At 33.1% G+C, this 18,866-nt stretch overlaps 1 protein-coding gene and 1 pseudogene across 4 annotated transcripts in view; both read left to right on the forward strand.

Annotated features, from left to right (window-relative positions):
- Positions 1–18,866, forward strand: part of SSBP2 (single stranded DNA binding protein 2) — a 294,982-nt gene that overhangs the window by 237,201 nt on the left and 38,915 nt on the right. For 2 of the 4 annotated variants that reach the window (XM_032847376.1, XM_032847362.1), the window contains 3 exons: positions 7,365–7,431; positions 8,419–8,489; positions 14,392–14,483. In XM_032847376.1, the coding sequence (XP_032703267.1) occupies positions 7,365–7,431; positions 8,419–8,489; positions 14,392–14,483 (230 nt within the window). The remainder of the gene's footprint in view (positions 1–7,364; positions 7,432–8,418; positions 8,490–14,391; positions 14,484–18,866) is intronic. The other 2 variants (XM_032847387.1, XM_032847369.1) reach the window with 1 other exon arrangement.
- Positions 16,070–16,194, forward strand: LOC116864004 (annotated as a pseudogene).

Raw genomic sequence — 18,866 nt, forward strand, 5'->3', positions numbered from 1 at the left:
AGTTAAATACATGATGACATATCCAAATGGTGAAATAGTATGCAGCTACTAAAAAGCATGTTATAGAATTAAATTTTTGATAGAATAAAATGTTTATGATCTATTACCAGCTGTGAAGAAGTCACAAAGTCCATGTAGTATATCACCTCTTCTCTATCACTATATGAACTCAGGTAGTTTCCCCAGCTCACCACACACACATACACTCATTTGTCAACGACTGTAAGGACTATGTCCTTTATTTCTGGATAATAGAATTATGAATGATTTCTTTTTTATTTCTGCATTTTAAAATTTGCATCGAACAAGTATTTCATTTGGGATTAGAAGAAGATATTATTAGTTAAGTATATAATAAGTAAAAGTAGAGATATTTTATTCTTCTGGTTACTCAGTATATAAGATTATCCTTCATTAATATTGAATATGTAGTTCTTACATGATAAAATGAAAAACATAATGGATGCTAAAGATAGGCAAATCTTAAAAAAGATTTTCTTCATTACTTTTCACATAGGGAAAATACCAATAGGCATTTGAGCAGAAAAAAGTTGTTGGGATGTTTACTCATACACTGAAAATAAGTTTACATATTCCTATAACAAGTTACCTATATTTTAAAGTACACTTCATGTTCTCCTTTCAGAATAAATGCCATTTAGCATGTCCTTTCCCAGTAATTTTGTCTTGATAAAATTTTCCACATGTGGAATTTTACTCTTATTTAATGATACCACTGTAAGAACTAAGAACTCAGCTGCATATAGAGAAGTATGTTCTACATTGAATCAATAATAGGAGTCTTATAGCTGAAGTTTTAAGGATGACTATAGTAAATCTCTAGCTTTAAAAATTAAATGTTGCACCTATCTAATATAAATCAGTGATTAATAATGAAAGCATATAGTAATTTTTTTGGCCAGTTCAAAATAACCCTTTCTGTCATTGAGATCTTCTTATTTCTTTATTATTGTGATAATTACACTACTAATATAGTTAAATGATTATTTGAAACAATTAAAAAACATTATTTTCTTATGACTTTGAATTATGAGTGTATCCTGGGATATATTACCTTTACAATTTCTACCTTTGTAGAACATAGGAAATTCACAAACTCAAAATGTCTGGCATAAAAGAAACTCATTCTCCCCAAACCAAGAAAACTGAACATAGTAAATGCTGTACAATCTTGCTTAAGTTATGTGTGTAGAATTTTTTGGTACAATGTTTACTTCTTCTGCCAAAACATATCTTTTTAATTTTTTTATTAACATACAATGTGTTATTAGTGCCAAAATGTATCTTATTATCTTACATTTTTATCACAGATATTCCCTTTTTGGATATAAGTCAAAAAAAGTCCATTGCTATGTATTTGATTGGAAACTTCATTGGGCTATACAAAATCTGTCTCAAAAATATTCAGTCATTCAACAAATATTTGTTGAGTTTTACTGTGTGTTAGGCACCATTCTACTTATAGGCACACATCAACAAACTAATGAGAACCCCTCTTCTTGTGGAGTTGTTATTCTAATTCACCACTACCAAATAGAACATTTTTTTAAAACTTCGTTAATTTAATTTTTTTAAGATTTTATTTATTTACTTGAGAGAGCTAGAGAGAGAGCACAAGTAGGCAGAGCAGCAGAAGGAGAGGGAGAAGCAGGCTCTCCGCTGAGCAGGGAGCCGGATGCAGGGCTCTATCCCAGGACCCTGGGATCACAACCCAAGCCAAAGGCAGCTGCTTAACCGACTGAGCCATCCAGGTGCCCCTAACTTTATTAATTTTAATTTAAATGCCTGCATGGGGCAGAGGACTAGTATATTGGATGGTGTACTTAAAGTAGTTGAGAGATAGACAAAAGAGAAATAAAGTAAATATATGTCAAATGGTGAGTTGTGCTTTGAAGACAAATGTTTTCGAAACTGACTGTAACATTTCTGTATTTTAATATCTTTTCTATGGATAGTGCCTTTTTGCAGGAAAAAAATGAGTGTGGTATTGTTGAAAGGACCTTATTTTTGTCAAGCATCTTATTAGCATGCTGGTCCAAATACCAGCAATGTCCAGCAATGCATGACTTTGAACAAGTGACTTAACTTTTCTGGGCCTTGATTTTCTTACCAGTAAAATGAGAATGGACTCAAGTATTTCTAAAATCCTTTCTACTTTTAAACTTTAATTAGATGATTCTACTTCATTTCATATAATTGAGGGGACCCATCCAAAATATTGGTAGGTCGAAATTACTAACTGAATTATATCATAAAAGCATTGATAAATTCACTATTTTTTCCATCATCAGTGAGCATTTAGTCTCTCTGAGGAGACAACATAGGTATTGGTATTCAAGGAAATATATACCAGAATCTTAAGTTCCTAGAAGGGCTTACCACTGGAATCACATCATTTGTGAACTAATTTTTTTAAGAAGCAAGGCATTTCTCCACTTGTTTCCGTTTACATAAAATTTCATATTATTTCATTTATTTTAAATCCTAGGAGTTGAGGCATATATTTAGAACTTTGAAATATTTGACCTGATTTGAAGCCTTGGCTCTGCTTCTTACCAGTAGTATAGCCATCAACAAATTAATAAATTTATGAACAGTAGTCCCCCCTTATCTATGGAGGACATATTCCAAGACCTCCAGTGAATGCCTGAAAACCACAGATAGTACCTTGATTCTATATATGCCATATTTTTTCCTATGCATACATATCTATGCTAAGGTTTAATTTATAAGTTAGGTAGAGTAAGAGATTAACAATAATAATTAATAAAAAATAGAACAATTAAAACAATAAACTGTAAAAATTATGTGACCGCAGCTCTCTCTATTTCTCTTCCAAAATATCTTATTGTACTGTGCTCACTTTTCTTATTATGATGATCTCATATGATCACATGCCTATGTGATGAGATGACGTGATGTGAATGACGTAGGTGTTGTGACAAAGCTTTAGGCTGCTCTTGACCTGACAATACATCAGAAGAGGGATCATATGTTTCAGGACTGAGGTATACCATGGGGTAACTAAAACTACAGAAAGTGAAACTCCAGATAAGGGAAAACTACTGTATTAAAACTGGATTCATCAGGAATGATTAAAAATAATAGCTTAAAAATAATAATTTCATGGGATTGTTGTAAGCATTGAAGGAAATAATAAATTTAAGGAGACACAAGTGTATGTTACTATTGATATCGTGTTTGTTATTATTAACTGCCCTCATCATTAGTGTTATTTTCTCTATCAAGTGAAGATGTTTTGTAGAACAGAAAATGTATATCAAAATTTGTGACAAGTCTGAATGGAATGTGATTAGCATATTAAAAATATGAATATATCAACCCACAAGTTGTATAAATTTATTTTTCCTGATGTTAAATTTTTAAGGGATGTGGTGATTATGGCCTTGTTAGTGGGCAAAACAATCAAACAATCATCTGGTAATCCCAGGACTGAAAAAAATCTTTTAAAAGTTAGAGTTCTGACCTACCAAAAGACAAACACTAATGACTGAAGAGTTAGATTTAGAAAAAAGACACTCTTTTTGAAAGACAACCTGATATTGATCGTAATTTCTATGAGATTATGCTGTATTTTTAAGTGATGAATAGAAACTAAAAGACTTGTCAACTATTCTGATATTCTAAGATAAACAGGAGAAAATAAAAGTTTGAAGAAAATGGTTTCCAGGGATAAAACATGACGCCCTTAGTGAGAGTTAGAAATTCAGATTCTAAGTCCAGAGTATAAAACTTCAACCACAGTAAGAAATCCAGACTCACAATTGAAGATAATGCCAATTAGTCATGTAATTTCAGTTCTCCTAATTCAATTTTTACATAACTTTTGATAGTGTTGACTACTTCTTGCTTCTTAAAACCCTCTATTATAAAGTGTTGGTCTTGGTCCACTTTCTAATTTCATTCCTATTCAGTTTCATTTTCCTTTCCTACATCTCCTTGGTATTTTTAAAGAACTGTATTTTTGTGGGGCACCTGGGTGGCTCAGTCCAGTAAGCATCTGACTCAGTTTCTGCTCAGATCATGATCTCCGAGTTGTGAGATTGAGCCCCACATGAGGCTCCACATTCAGTGTGAAGTCTGCTTGAGGTTCTTTCCTCCTCCCTCTTCCTCCCCCTCTACTCCTACCCCTGCTCATGTTCTCTCTCTCTCTCTCTCAAGTAAATAAATAAAAACATTTTTAAGAAGGATTATATCTTTTATCTTTTTTCTTTGAAGTCAATTTCATCCTTAGGACTTTATCACTGATGATTCCTAAAATTGCCCAATCTAAATTTTATTTCTTTTTTGTCTTCAATAAATATTTCTCTGAGCCAATAGGCAAGATAGGTTCTATACCCCTTCAGAGTTTACAGTCTATTGGAGATGCAGAGAGGAAAACAAGCCATGATTGTATTTAAGTTCTATGAAAATGAGGTATAAAATCCTATAATAGCACATAAATAACCCTTACCTCCCAGGCATATTAGGATGTTCAGGAAGGAAGGAGTCATCCAGAGTTGGCAGAAAAAAGAAAAGGTTGTTGTGGTTGGGAGACCTGTTATATTGAGCAAATAAATACACTGAGCAAAAAAGTCAAAGATATTGAAGACAATGGAAGTCAGGTTTCTCACTGTGGGAGAAAGTATTTACAAATATAAAAAAGAAGAAGGTTAAAAATAATCCTGAGGTTTTACTTTGGAATTTGACCTGTTGACTTGGTGCTGGGAAATAGGAATTTATGGCATGGGTATGTACCCTCCTCACACACACACAGATATACAGTTAGTCATAGATGTATATGTGTGTACATTCACAGATTTTTATTATTATTATTATTTTTTTTTAATGCAGCATCTACTGAGAGGGCCAAAAAGCAGTGTACCAAGTTAAAATGAGCACTCTGAGAGCTCAGATCTTGATGTCTAAATGTTGTCCTTCACTAGAGGGAATCAGGGCTCTGGGCCTTTTGGAGTAAGGTCTGTTTTCAGAGCCAGGCTAGAAAAAAATATGAGGTGAACTTGGAACATCTTGTCCAAGGAAGAAAATACTCAAAATATGATGGAGACGTGTCGAAAGTCCATAAGGACTTGAAGAGCCGTCTGCTGGCCAAATCATGAATATTTGAATACTAAAATAAATGATGATAATAGATTACAACCTATTGATTGGAATAGGAAGGAAGGGTGGACAAAAAGTTGTTCCTTAGAGTGGAATGCCAACTAAACCACATAAAATGATCGACAAGGAATATCTCCATTTGGCAACTATCCTAGTGCTTAGGAGTTGTCAGTGGATGCTGGTGGGTAGATAATTGACTGGCGAGGAATGGGATACTGACAATCTTGGAATAGCTCTAATACTAAAAGTAATTAATTACAGAGGGGAAAAGTAATGATCCCATGGTGTACAGACCTGATGGACACCAACACAATCAGATGAAAAAGTTAACATCCCCTGTCATGGGACGAGTGAGCATCATGTGCCTCTGAAGTGATTCACCAAGAAGAGCACAGCATCATTTCTTCAGGAATCTTTGTAAGAAAATAGGACCTAAGTTGGGGTCATGAAAAAGCATCAGAAGATCATCATGTAGAATTGAAGACCCAGATTCTAAAACTGCTGAGGACATGACAGGGAAAGACTAAGGAATAATTCCTGCATGGAGAAGGGTGAAGAAATACAATAACTAAGTGCAACATGTGTTCCGTGACATCCTCTCCACAGAAAGTAAAAGAAACATGGTGGAGACAAATGGCAAATATGGTTGAGGTCTGTGTAGTGGATGGTAGCGTTGTATCAATGTGGGTTTCCTGTCTTGAAACGTTGTGTTATGGTTTTGTACAGAAATATCCTTGTTTAGAGAATTATATTCTGCAGTACTCAGAGGTGATGAGGCATAATGTCTACAGCTTGCTGTCAGGTGGTTCTGAGAAAGATTGATGATAACAAGTGCATATAGAGAGAAGGAGAAGGGGTGATTCAGGGGCAGATGTGGTAAAATGTTGAGAGTTGGGCAATTAGTGTCAGAGTTTATGGGAATCCTTTGTACTGCTTGTGGAATTTTTTGTAAGTTGGAAAACATATATATAGATAGATAGATAGATAGATAGATAGATAGATAGATAGTTTAAAACAAATGGGAGAACTTATCCCAGACTGGGTTTATATGGAAGAATTTTGCTAGGAACCGATCCCTAAACTGAGATCTAAAATATGTCAACAAGAGGCACAAAAAGGTCTGTGAGTTCCTTGACATGAGATATTGTTTATTTTTGTTTAGTTTTGTTTTGTTTTTAATGGTTGGCATTTAGATATTGATTTAATTCATGAATTGAAAAAACTTGAGGGAAGTTTAGTTTAGAATGTTAGGGGCAGCAGCAAGAAATTACCCTGGAAAGATAAGCAGGGAATGGATCATATACTAGTGTATGTATTCGGTGTGCTTTTAATAAAAAAATTAAAGAATTACAAAAATGGCTTGAGAAATGGCAGTTCTCTACTGTATCCCAAGTGATGATGATTAAGAAAATAGTTCTGATCTGGAAATATATATATTTTTTATTATTAAATTTCTTTTGAAATGTTTGAAATTTTTCACTAAGTAGAAAAGATTTATTCTGCTTTAAGTTAAATTAGTGAATCTTATAGAAATTTTTGCCACTTGTCAGGATTATGTGTTCATGTGAATGGATACATGTTTGGTCCAGCTCTAAGTGCTGCTCAGACAACTGTTAGAAACTTGTGATTCAGGACATATCCAGTATCACACCCTTCATAAAATAAACCCTGTCTGTTAATCACTCCACCTTTTTCACTTCTGGTTCTCTTTTTTCCATTCAGCCAAATCATTTGAACTTAATTGGAGTATTATTTTTCTAAATGGCTTCTTAGGGAAAATGTAACGACAAAAAAAAGTTTATTGGTCCCTTGGCATTTTAGTCCTGCTGCTATTGTAATGCCAAATGAGTAAAATAATCTGTAGAAAACAGAGAGATTACATTCAAGAAGCAAAATTCGTTATTTCAGTACCCATAGTAAGTTACTTTGAAGGAAAGGCATTGTACTTCTCAGGATGAAAGAGGACAATTTTGCCTAGATTTTTGTTTCTAGGAAGTACTTATTTTATTTACAAAATTGAGCAAGGTAGAATCTTTTTAAAACTAAGAACTTATACTAGGTATGTAGAGCTATAAAATTTATAAATTAATGTGAAATATAAGAAATCTGGTGAAATACTATATGTATTCTGTAATTATAGGAATTTTAAAGGAGAATTGCTAAAGCACTTATATTGTAAATACTTAGAATATTTTTTTGTTTTGTTTTACTAAATATCCTAGGCACTTGGAGGTGTCCCAGGAAGTCAGCCATTACTTCCAAGTGGAATGGACCCAACTCGACAACAAGGTGACTACTTTAAATTAAAAGTGAAATTGAGGGGCGCCTGGGTGGCTCAGTGGGTTAAAAGTGAAATTGATATGCAGAGTCTCAAATAAATCTTTAATTTTTAAGGACAATTTTATTTGTATTAATCTCCCATAATTATACCAGTTGTATTTTTATAGGTAATATGGCCAAATGAGTTATATTTTCAGCTAACTCTTTTTTATTTTTTAAGGTTTTATTTATTTTTTAAGGTTTTATTTATTTTTTAAGGTGGGGAGAGCAAGAGAGAACACAGGTGGGAGGCTGGGAGAGGGAGAGGGAGAAGCAGACTCCCTGCTGAGCAGGGAGCCTGACACTAGGCTCCATCCCAGGACCCTGAGATCATGATCTGAGCCGAAGGCAGACACTAAACCAACTAAGCACCCAGGCACTCCTCAGCTAACTCTTAATTATGCATGATATGATGATGGTGATCACATAAGAAACCGAAGTATTAAATATCTAAAAATCCATGTTTTAACTAATAACTTCTAATACCTTTTATATAACTTCTAACAAGTGGGAATTAAAATGATTATTTCCTTTAGGATTTCTTCTGCCTTTTTCAGATATTTAGTACATTTGAAAGATGAGCAGGAGGAAAAGAGGATGCTAAGTAACCAATGACTTAATTAATTTAACAAAAATCAATAATCAGGACCTTCCAACAGAGCTATTTAGGTACCACAGATGTGTGCGGCTCTATTACACTATTCCAAAGTAAAAGGTGCAGATGGTATGAGAGATACATTTCAGCACAAGTAGGAAGAAAAATTCAGTCTCAATGAATGGAGAATGTGGGCAAGTAGTCATAAGAGACAGAAAAGTAGCCATGGAAGCCAAGATGAAATGAAGTCCATGACCCAGTCCCTTAGTAAGTAAGGTTTAACACCAAGCAGAAAGGAGGCTACCACCTCCTGGTTTAGCACTCATTGCTAATATCTTCATACCTTTTTTTGTTTTTTAAAGGGCATCCAAATATGGGTGGGCCAATGCAGAGAATGACTCCTCCAAGAGGAATGGTGCCCTTAGGACCACAGGTAAATAATCAACACAAAAACTAGATGCTGAGTTTTTTGCCTTCATCTTATACATAAACAAATGATATCATTCGCTGGCTTTTATTATATGCATTAGAGGCTTGATATAACAGTTATTAGGCTCTTGAGGACATAATACCTGTGACATGTCCAAACTGATGTAACAACAAACCATATTTTAACAGGTGCTTTCACATATGCCTTTAGTACATTTGAAAAACTATATTGTGTAGAAATACATTAAAGGAATTACTATAAAAAGACAGCTGTTAATTACTGTTTTGTTAACCAAGCTGAGGAAGTCTAAAAAAATTTATAGCAATTATTATAAAAGATAAGCATGGAACTTAAATAAGTTAAATAAAACACAGTTGATACAAGATATGAAACAGAATAAACAACATAGACTATATTTCTATAAGTCTTTTAAAGAATGCCATTGATAGTTTCTTACCTGCAACCATTTCTTCATAGAATATGAAAACAATAGCTATTTAGAAATAAATATTAAATGGGTCTTAGTGAACAAGCATAATCCTATCAGTCTATATCAGATGTTAGCTTACTTCTCTAAAAGTTTCCAAAAGTACACACTGAGATTGAATCTATCCTACCTGTTCATGACATTTTTCAAGTATGCTATTACAGGATATCGTTTATTTTTGGTAAAACATTCTTTTGTCTCTCTTGGGAAAACTAAATGAGGTAAAAATTAATTTTATCATGTTATATTTCAAAGAAACTAATCCCAAATCCAAAATTTTAAATTTCTATCTTATGGCTCAGAGATTAATGTGTCATAATGTTGATTAAAAGAGTGAATTAACTTATTTTCTTTATGCTTTCCAAGAATAGCTATATAAGTCCAGTTTTAGGAACTTGTTTCATGTATCTACTTTTAAAAAATTAAATTAGTATTTTGTTCTGTGCCCAAAGGAGTCAGAGAATTAATAATCTAACACTGAGATAATATGAGTTAGATCTAGGTGTTTCTAACCAACATAAAATATATATAAATATATATACATATAACGTATTAAATAGAACATATATTTATATAACTATATTAAATAAAATACATATATAGTTATATATATATAACTATATTAAAAGATGAAAGGCATTATAACCAAAATTTTCAGAGATACCATATTACATGAAAAAAATAAAATGTTAATAGACATGACATCCTCAGAGTCAGAAAAAAATAATTTCTTTTATTTAGGCTCATTTATTTCTTATGTATTTTCTTAAGATCTTATAAAACTCTGATTTAGATATTTAAATTATTTTTCCCTATGTCTACTCATGTTAGAGTCGATGATTTATGTGACCAACCCTCAGAAGTTATTGATAGCAATTAGAACTTATAAGATCTATAAGATATTCATTGACTGAATATATATTTTAGTCATTAATAAACTAAGCCAATTTGGCTTTACAGAACTTGAAAGATTTTTTCCCAAAAGATTTTCATAATAGATACATATTAAAATATACATAAAAATGGGATACCTATAATTTAGTTATCATTATTCATTCAGTTCATTGATTTTTAAGCTAGCTGCTCTTTAAGCTTTTGCCATCCCAAACCAGTATTTTCAATACTTTTTAAAAACTAGTCTGAGTTAAGAGTCGGTTTTACGGTGTTTGAATGATATGCCAGTGGTTATTTAAGCTTTATGAACACTTAGATCCCATTTGAAAATGCATAGATGGAAAGCATACTGGTCTTTATGTTTTATAAATATTTAGCTGTATGTTTATGTGTTTTGTGTTATAAGTAAATTACAATAGAAAGTAAGAAAACATGTTTCTTGTGTATAATCTCTAATTGATGAGTTTTAATACTGAAGTGTATCATGTAAGTGTAAATTCTTTCTTTGTATTTTTGAACTCAAAAGATTAGTTTATTTCTGCCATTTGGATTAGTACTCTTGCTATATGTTTCTTCATAATTTGAGGGCAATAAGGTGTTTTGGTTTGAATTTACGTCAGAAGCCAGAACTACCTACAACAACTTCTTTAAATCACAGCATAGAAAATGTCAAAGGTTAAAGGAAACTCTACATACCATGTACTTAAATGAAAAAGGAATCATATTAATATGAATGGCAGATAAGTAAAATGTGAGGTAAAATAATTTGGATGAGGGTTTCTTATGAAATATTTACCTGTAACACCTGGTATATGAAACATATGCTTTATAAACTGTGAATTTTGTATAAAGGTTATCTGTGTTTCTTGAAAGATAATAAAAAAATAATTCTCATAGTAGATATTATAACCATACAGATGTTACCCAAGAACAGAATGCATCTGCTTTTTTCTAGTTGAATTATAGAAATAATCTCTGGAATATTATTTCTAGCTTTATATACAAACATAAAACACATCTCTTTTTGATCATAGATATTATTTCCATAATTTTTTTACTTAAGACCAGTTTAATGGAGAAGAAAAATAATTATCTGTTGGAACAACCGAATTCCAAGAACAGAGAAATATATATATGTTCTAATGATTCTTAGATAATGTTGATTTAGGCAAATGCACATTTAGATCATAGTAAACATGTGCTTGATACTTACTACATGAATGAAGAAATAAAAGTTTGCTCCAAATCTTGGCATATTTTTCTCACCCCTTTACCTGTTTTAAATTTAATTTTGGTGGTAATATACAATTACCTACTTAATCAAGAAAAATATCTTACTTAATACCATATTTGAAGACATTTTTCTATTTGCTTTTGTAATAAGATATACTTACCTTGCCTGTGTTCTTATGCTTGCCAGATTCCATATGATTAACAGAAAAATTCACCAAAACTATCCAATTAGTTTTAGTTCTTCCAGAAATCTGAAGGATAAATGAGTTATATACAAATAGGAGTATACCATGATTTCCAAATCAAATACCTGGCTTAGAGATATGGTGAGATGAAAATATATGATAAGCTCTCATGTAAAGAGAGAGTTAACTGATTCTGTATTTTCAAATTTCAGATAGGTAGAATTCAGCTCAGTAAGGGGAAGAACTTTCTAGAAAGTAAACTGCCCAATCATGGAAAAAACTCTTTATAAACTTTCCAAGCAGAATCTGAACAGCCATTTTGTCAGGAACATTGCATTGAGAAAGAGATTAAACCAGATGGAATTGTATAGCTGCCATCCGCTTTAAAATTCAGTGATTCTAAATTAGCTTTTTCCATTCTGCCTTTGTTGATACCACTCGGAAAGCCAGTTGTTATTCTTTCTTGTCTTCCTGTTTTCTTTTGCTTCAAATTATTCACAAAATGAAAATATTTTGTAAATCTATCAAATTATGTATTGGATAATTCCTTACTCATTTCCTGTGGTACTAGAGCATTGGGTATACCAAGATGAGTAAAACAGATTCTACCTTCAAGGTACTTACTGTTCAGCAGGAGACACAAATACATAAAGAAAAGCTATTATGCAGTAAAAAAAAAAAAATCTAGAAAAGAAATATCAATGCTCTGTCAGAGAATCAGTACATAAATAAGCATGTAATTCTGTGAGGGTTGAAGGCTCAAGGGAAGCTGATGAGAAGAGGACTCATTTAAGTTGGTCCCTTATTAATGGTGACAAGAAAGAGTTAGCGGCTACAATTTTTGATCACCAGGTATCATGCTCTTAATGCGCCAAGCACTATGATAGGTGTTTTATATGATTTTATTTTACCCTCCAACAAGCTTGTAAAGGACATGATATCACTTTGCAGATAAGGAAATGAAGTTTGAGTCGATCATTAAGAGAAGGATTGGCCCATGATTACACATATAGAAAGAGGGGCAGAGGAAATGGGGCTGTGGCAACAGAAGTTCAAACCAATGTCTTTCTATGTCCTGAGCTATAAAGAAAATTAATGTTTTCCTTGATAAAATGAAACAGATCTTCTAAGACCAAAAATGGAAGGAGACGTTTCTTTTGAAGCATTTCTATTATACCTTACCATCCAGATTTTGTTTCCAATGGCTAATTTTCTTCTCAGAGACTTCTTGCTAACATTGCTGGTACCACTACCATGCTTCATCCAGAGGTTAAGGGAACTAACTAATCTTCTAACTAATGACTCAGCTGTGGATAGAAACCATTCTATCCCATAGCACATACAACTGGGATGTTTAAATAAGATTTCCCTAAAGAAAAAGTAAATAAACAATGAGAAGAACATGTAACTAGCTAATTTATTTATAAACTGTGACTTACACTCTGGAGTTAACAAACTCATTGACTATTTCCTTGTCATCTTAGCACCTACTACACAGAAGGCTACGCCATGAGTTACCATGAGTGAAAAAGTGTCTTGCATGTTTCTGAACCACAAGAAATCCAGTAAGCTCTGGAGGGCATAGCTGGGAGTAGGGAAAGAAGGTAAAGATTATAGGAAATGTATACAGGAAATACAAGCTAGGGCTGACCTCTGAATACCATCATAGAGCCATGCTGAGGATTAGATTATTTGTGAGGCAGTGTGGGGCATCATGGCTTTTAGGTGACATAAACAGGACTGACTTTTTGAATCATAGTTCTGGAGGCAGCATGAAGAATAGATGGGGAGGGGGAAAGGCTAAGTCAGAGAGACCAATGAAGACGGTACATTAGTCTCAGTAAGTGACAAGGAATAGTGTGATATGAAAGAAAGCACTATTCCAAGAACTATTTCACAGGTCAAATCAAGAGACTTTGGTAACCACCTGGATGTGGGAATTGAAATCAAAGAAGGAGACATCATTGGGCTCCCAGAGGTTTTTAGCCTGGACTACTGTTGTATGGCAAGGGACGCCACAGAACTGACTGAGGAAAGCAATATGAAGAACGCAGTTGTGAGGAGAACACTGAGTTTACTTTTAGATGTGTTGAGCATGAAGCAGTGTCCCGATGGAAACAATCCAAATGACATTCAACATGGGAGTTATCCAGGAGCTTAGCAGAGATGTTGTGACCAAATAGAAAACATTTGGGATTCCTAAATAGTTGCTGAACTAATGGTAGCAGATAAGATTACCCTTAAACATGAACTTATTAAAAAGAATGCTGTGGTTAGAACTTGGAGGAAAACAACGTTTCAAGAGTTAGCAAAAGAAAAGGAGCCAGCAAAGGAAACGGGAAAAAAGTGAGAAAAGTTGGCAGAATAGTGCTGTCAGAAAGCCAAGCGTGAAAGCAGTTGATAGTGTCAAAATATATTAACATGACAATGTTAAAAAGCAATCTTTGGGCCCTAATGGAAACTAAAGTAAGCTAATATGATATACATGTTAAAACATTAAAATGTTTTTCTCCTTTGAATGTATGTAAGAGATGCTGACAGAAGCCTATTGCATGATATAATTCATGTATACATATTTTAAGTGCATTTTAGTTTTCATATATTGTTATGTGTTTGTATATTCGTACATCTCTCTATGGGATATATTATTTTGTGAACAGAAGTTTGCATTCAGCTTTCTTATGTTAGGTTCACCTGTTGGGTTTTTTTCCTTCAGCTTTTATGTAATTGTTCTGGGTCTGGCAATTTCAACATGCTGACTAATGGTCTGTTCTTTAAAAACAGAGTTTTGGATTTATAAAATGTTTTATTTGAAAAAGTTCACTGTTGTACAGATATTGGGAAATTCATAAGGATATGGTGAATATTCTAATTGCAACTATACCTTAATCGTTTAACATGCTCCAATGATCTTACATAGTCATGTAGTTTTTAAAAGACACAGACCAAAGTAATTATTAAGATAGAAGCAATAGTACAAGAGTGGATCCTTCAGAGAATGAATTGCACAGGCCTTATCCAATCAGGAGTTATGTAGGGAAATCATTAACCTGCTCTCCTTTCTTTCCCCCCTCCTCTTTGGTTTTGTTTTTTTGTTTTGTGGTAGTCTGACCCTTGGTTATCATTACAGAACTATGGAGGTGCAATGAGACCCCCCCTGAATGCTTTAGGTGGCCCCGGAATGCCTGGAATGAACATGTAAGCAAAATGCTATGTTATCCTGTTTAGTAAAGTATTCTATTTTCTGTCTTCTGAAGTCACACTAATTTGTAAGACAATTTAAGCACTTCAATTTCTGTGTAGTATAGAGTGAAACCAGAGAACATAAACTAAGCATGAGCTGTAGAGTTTGCTACATTTTCACAACATATTGTTTTTCTGCCTTCTCTGCAGCTTATAATTTTTTCCATTTTCAAATGCCAAATGCCAACTTTTAGCCAGATTTTCATGTTTCATTTGTTTATCTAAAAATGAGTCTTTTATAACTAAGCACATAGGCTCCATAGAGTCTATATAAAACTACAAAAAGAGGGATGCCTGGGTGGCTCAGTGGTTAAGCATCTGCCTTCAGCTCAGGTCATGATCCCAGGGTCCTGGGATTGAGTCCGGCACTGGGCTCCCTGCCTGGCAGGAAGCCTCCTTCTCCCTCTCCCCCGCCCTCTGTTCTGTTCCCTCTCTCACTGCGTGTCTCTGTCAAATAAATAAAAAAATCTTTAAAAAAAAAAAAAAAAAACCCTACAAAGAGATGCTGGCACTAAGACAATGACACAACTCCCTAGAAGCAGACAATTGATATTAACTTCATTTTAATGATATATAGTAATTCCTAAAACTTTTTAATTCCTACATAGAGTCCTTGCTCTGGCTTTGTTGGTACAACTCGTAACCCACCAAGAATTCTCTTTGGTAGTGTCTTCTATATTAAAGAACTTTTCATATGATTGGATGAATTTTTGTTTGAAAATTAAGATGTGCTTGGATAAGGACTAAACTAACAGTTTTTTGGTTGTTTTTGTTTGTTTTTTACTGAAAAGACGTTTCAAGCCCAAAGCCAGTAGTTGTTTCTAGAGACCCAAAGTAATACTGTCGGTTAAGGGATTTTTATTTATTTTTCATTATCTAACTTGCCCTCAAAGTTCCACATATACCAGGTGCTTGCTCATGACTTTCATTAATTCACTAAAGGATCAATTCCCATGATGTGGCCTAAAGAAAGCTTACCAGAAATAATGAAACTGTTCCATATAGGATTGTGGGTAGTTTCCTTGAATATATTTTTCCATTAGTCCATGTTTTGGTTACTTACATATCAAATTAGATAATTCTGCCATCACTTAATGGCATTTAAGATATAATGAGATAAGCTCTTTTGATATAGATAGGGATTTTTGTGAGTTTCTGAAGCCATTTTCATGGAAAGCAATTTTGCCTAAAATAGAAAATAGGTTAATAAGTGGATACCAGCCAGAATCAAAACTAACAGAACAAGGGGAAAAAGTAGGTCAAATTTTCCTATCACGTCTTTTCACTTTTAAAGTAAAAATGGGTAGGCATGAAGTCTGACTCTTCTTAAATCCCTCAAAGGCTTAGCCTTTAATGGTTGTTACAAAAAGGAGTGATATTTTATGCTTACATCAAAAGCTGCAACTCTCACCAATAGGATTTAGATACATATAAAATTTACCTACCTGAGATTCTGATTTTAAAATGCAATAGCTTTTAGGGACTATAATTTTGAATACTGTATACAGATGTACACAGTATACATTTGAATATTATGATCAAGCTTTGCGCAGTGGCAGTATCGTAGCCAATGAGGTTTATCCGAGGCGCGATTATTGCTGATTATTGCTAATTGAATATTATGATCAATCTAGACTTATCAATAAATATTAAGATTGTATCTAATGTCATTTTGTATATTACACTTCACTATAATTAGCCATATGGTCAACTTTAGATCAACCTGTTTTTATGGGTATAGAGAAAGAAGTTATTTTTATGTGACCGTTAAGAGACTCAGCTGCTTAAAATTGTCTAGTTCTTTTCTCACGTACACTTAAACAGATAAACATTAACATTTAATGGATACATTAAATTCCCTAGACTATAGAGACTAAAAATATGGCTCAAATTTTTCAATATTATTATTTTTATTGATACTTGAATTTGGGTTTCTCATTTAAATATATACCAGCTGCTTTAAAATATTTCTTATTACATAATGTTATATTGTTCATATAATTTCTGGTTTTTAAAGAACCTTGAAGCCTTCCAGATTCAGATTTCCATTATTTGTTACCTTTGACTTTTATTTGGGTTCTTATATATAATTTTCGGTTTTCTGTAAATTAGGATATTCTTAAAGAACAATGAAAATGTAAATATTCCCATATTTACATTTGTAAATATTTCCTTCAAACAAGGAAGTTCTGATCCAACTTCCGATCCAATGGACTATCCAACCAAAGAGAATAACTCTTGTGTTGATATTGGCCCCAGCAAAGCAAAAGTGAATTTAAAGAGATATAAAAAATAAAACGTATTATGTCCATTGTTCTCAATAGAGTAAAATTTATTGAAATTTACTTAATGATTTAGTATCTTTAAAATAAAGATACTAAATCTTACTATGTAATAGCAAGTAAGTGCTCCTTTTTTTTTTTTTTTTTTTCCAAATAAGTATTTCAAACTAGCATTTGTGGCTTTCTTCATGTTACTTTTTTACATGTTGGGTAACTTAAAAATCAAAGAAAAAGGCATCAGGATAGTGTTACTTTATTTATTTATTTATTTATTTATTTATTTTTAAGATTTTACTTATTTATTTGAAAGAGAGAGCATGAGAAGGGGGAGAGTCTGAGGGAGAAGCAGACTCCTCACCGAGCAGGGAGCCCTTGGACTCAATCCCGGGACTCTGGGATCATGACCTGAGATGAAACTGAGTCATCCAGGCACCGGATAGTGTTACTTTAAGCTATGTTTTTAACAGTCTAAGGTATTTGTGTGCTAAGGTCAGGTGGGACCTGCCAGAGAACCATTTCTGGATGAGTTTTCTTTAACTGGTCACATTTTCTTGTTTGCCATGAAAGTATAATGACAATGAAAATAACATCCATCCGTGCCCACTAAAGTAATTAAATACTGTATTCTAACTAGGAAACTATTTGGAACAAATTTTGATAATGTTATTAAAAAAATAATTGGTTACCTCCAAGGAAAATAATAATTTTGATATAATTTTTATATTTCTGTTCTCTAAACTCAGGATAAGTTATACATAGTGTCATCTCAAATTAAGAGTATATTTTTAATGTCTCTCTAACTACTATTTTTATAAATAAAAACTTAATATCAATTTCAGTAATCTAAAGTAGAATTTACAGACTATAGCCAGAATGTAAATGTTTTTAAATGCATTACAGATAATTTTTTAAAAGAAACTCTATTTCTAAATTAACTACATTTTTAGGGGTGCCTGGATGGCTTAGTCAGTTAAGCATCCCACTCTTGATTTTAGCTCAAGTCAGGTCATGATCTCTCAGGGTCATGAGTTAGAACTCCATGTCCGGCTCTGTGCTCAGTGGGGTGTCTACTTGATGATTCTCTCTCTCCCTTTCTCTCTGTCCCTCCCCCTGCTCACTCGCTTTCGAATAAATAAATCTTTAAAAAACAAAACAACAAATTAACTGTAATTTTACAGATTTCCAAAGAATTTAGGATTTAGCATTACAGCATGCCTAATTCAACTTTTTATATGTTGGGGTTCTATAGAAATGAAGAGGACAAAGGATTTCAAAGGATCTAGACCTTCTTGTTATCCTATAGAATCATAAAATTTGGGTAGTTATTATTTTGAAATCAAACAACTGTATTATAGAAGAAAAGCGGATTTTTCTCTACAGTAATCATAGTTGCTTGGATTGCATCATATCTGTATACCTTACCAAAAAATACCTACTTCTTTTAAATTCCATATTTTGCTCTATTTTTAAATGAGGCTAACCTGATTCTACTTCAAACTATACCTACATAAAAACTTACATTCAAAATAATGCCTTTATCATAGTTCATAAGTTATTTTCTTGATAATAATGATGGTCCTCAAAGGGACTGGGAATTACTGAACTTAAGTAGTTGTTCCTTAAAAAAAAAAAAAAAAGATTTATTTATTTATTTATTTAAGAGAGAGAGAGGGAGAGAGAAAGGGAAGGGATAAAGGGAGAGAATCTCAAGAAGATTCCCCACCAAGCATGGAGCCTAAGAGAGGGCTCCATCCCATTACCCTGAGATCATGACCGGAGCTGAAATTGAGTCACACACCTGACCACCCGAGCCACCCAGGTGCCCGTGAACTTGAGTAATTGCTCTAAAAGAACTACTCACTCGTATAGCCCCATTTTATTTAGCACTATTTGTGAAACTTAAAATGTTTTCAAACACAGTGGCATAATTGGGGAAAATATAGCTTATCCATGTGAATTATCATATTAAATCCTTTTAGATCATATGAAATCACTATCATATTAAATGCAATCTAATATGAAATACATAGTGTGCTGAGACTAGATTATTATTTAT

Source organism: Lontra canadensis, unplaced genomic scaffold (assembly GCF_010015895.1).
Source record: "Lontra canadensis isolate GAN:19392208 unplaced genomic scaffold, GSC_riverotter_1.0 scaffold4, whole genome shotgun sequence".
NCBI lineage: Eukaryota > Metazoa > Chordata > Mammalia > Carnivora > Mustelidae > Lontra > Lontra canadensis.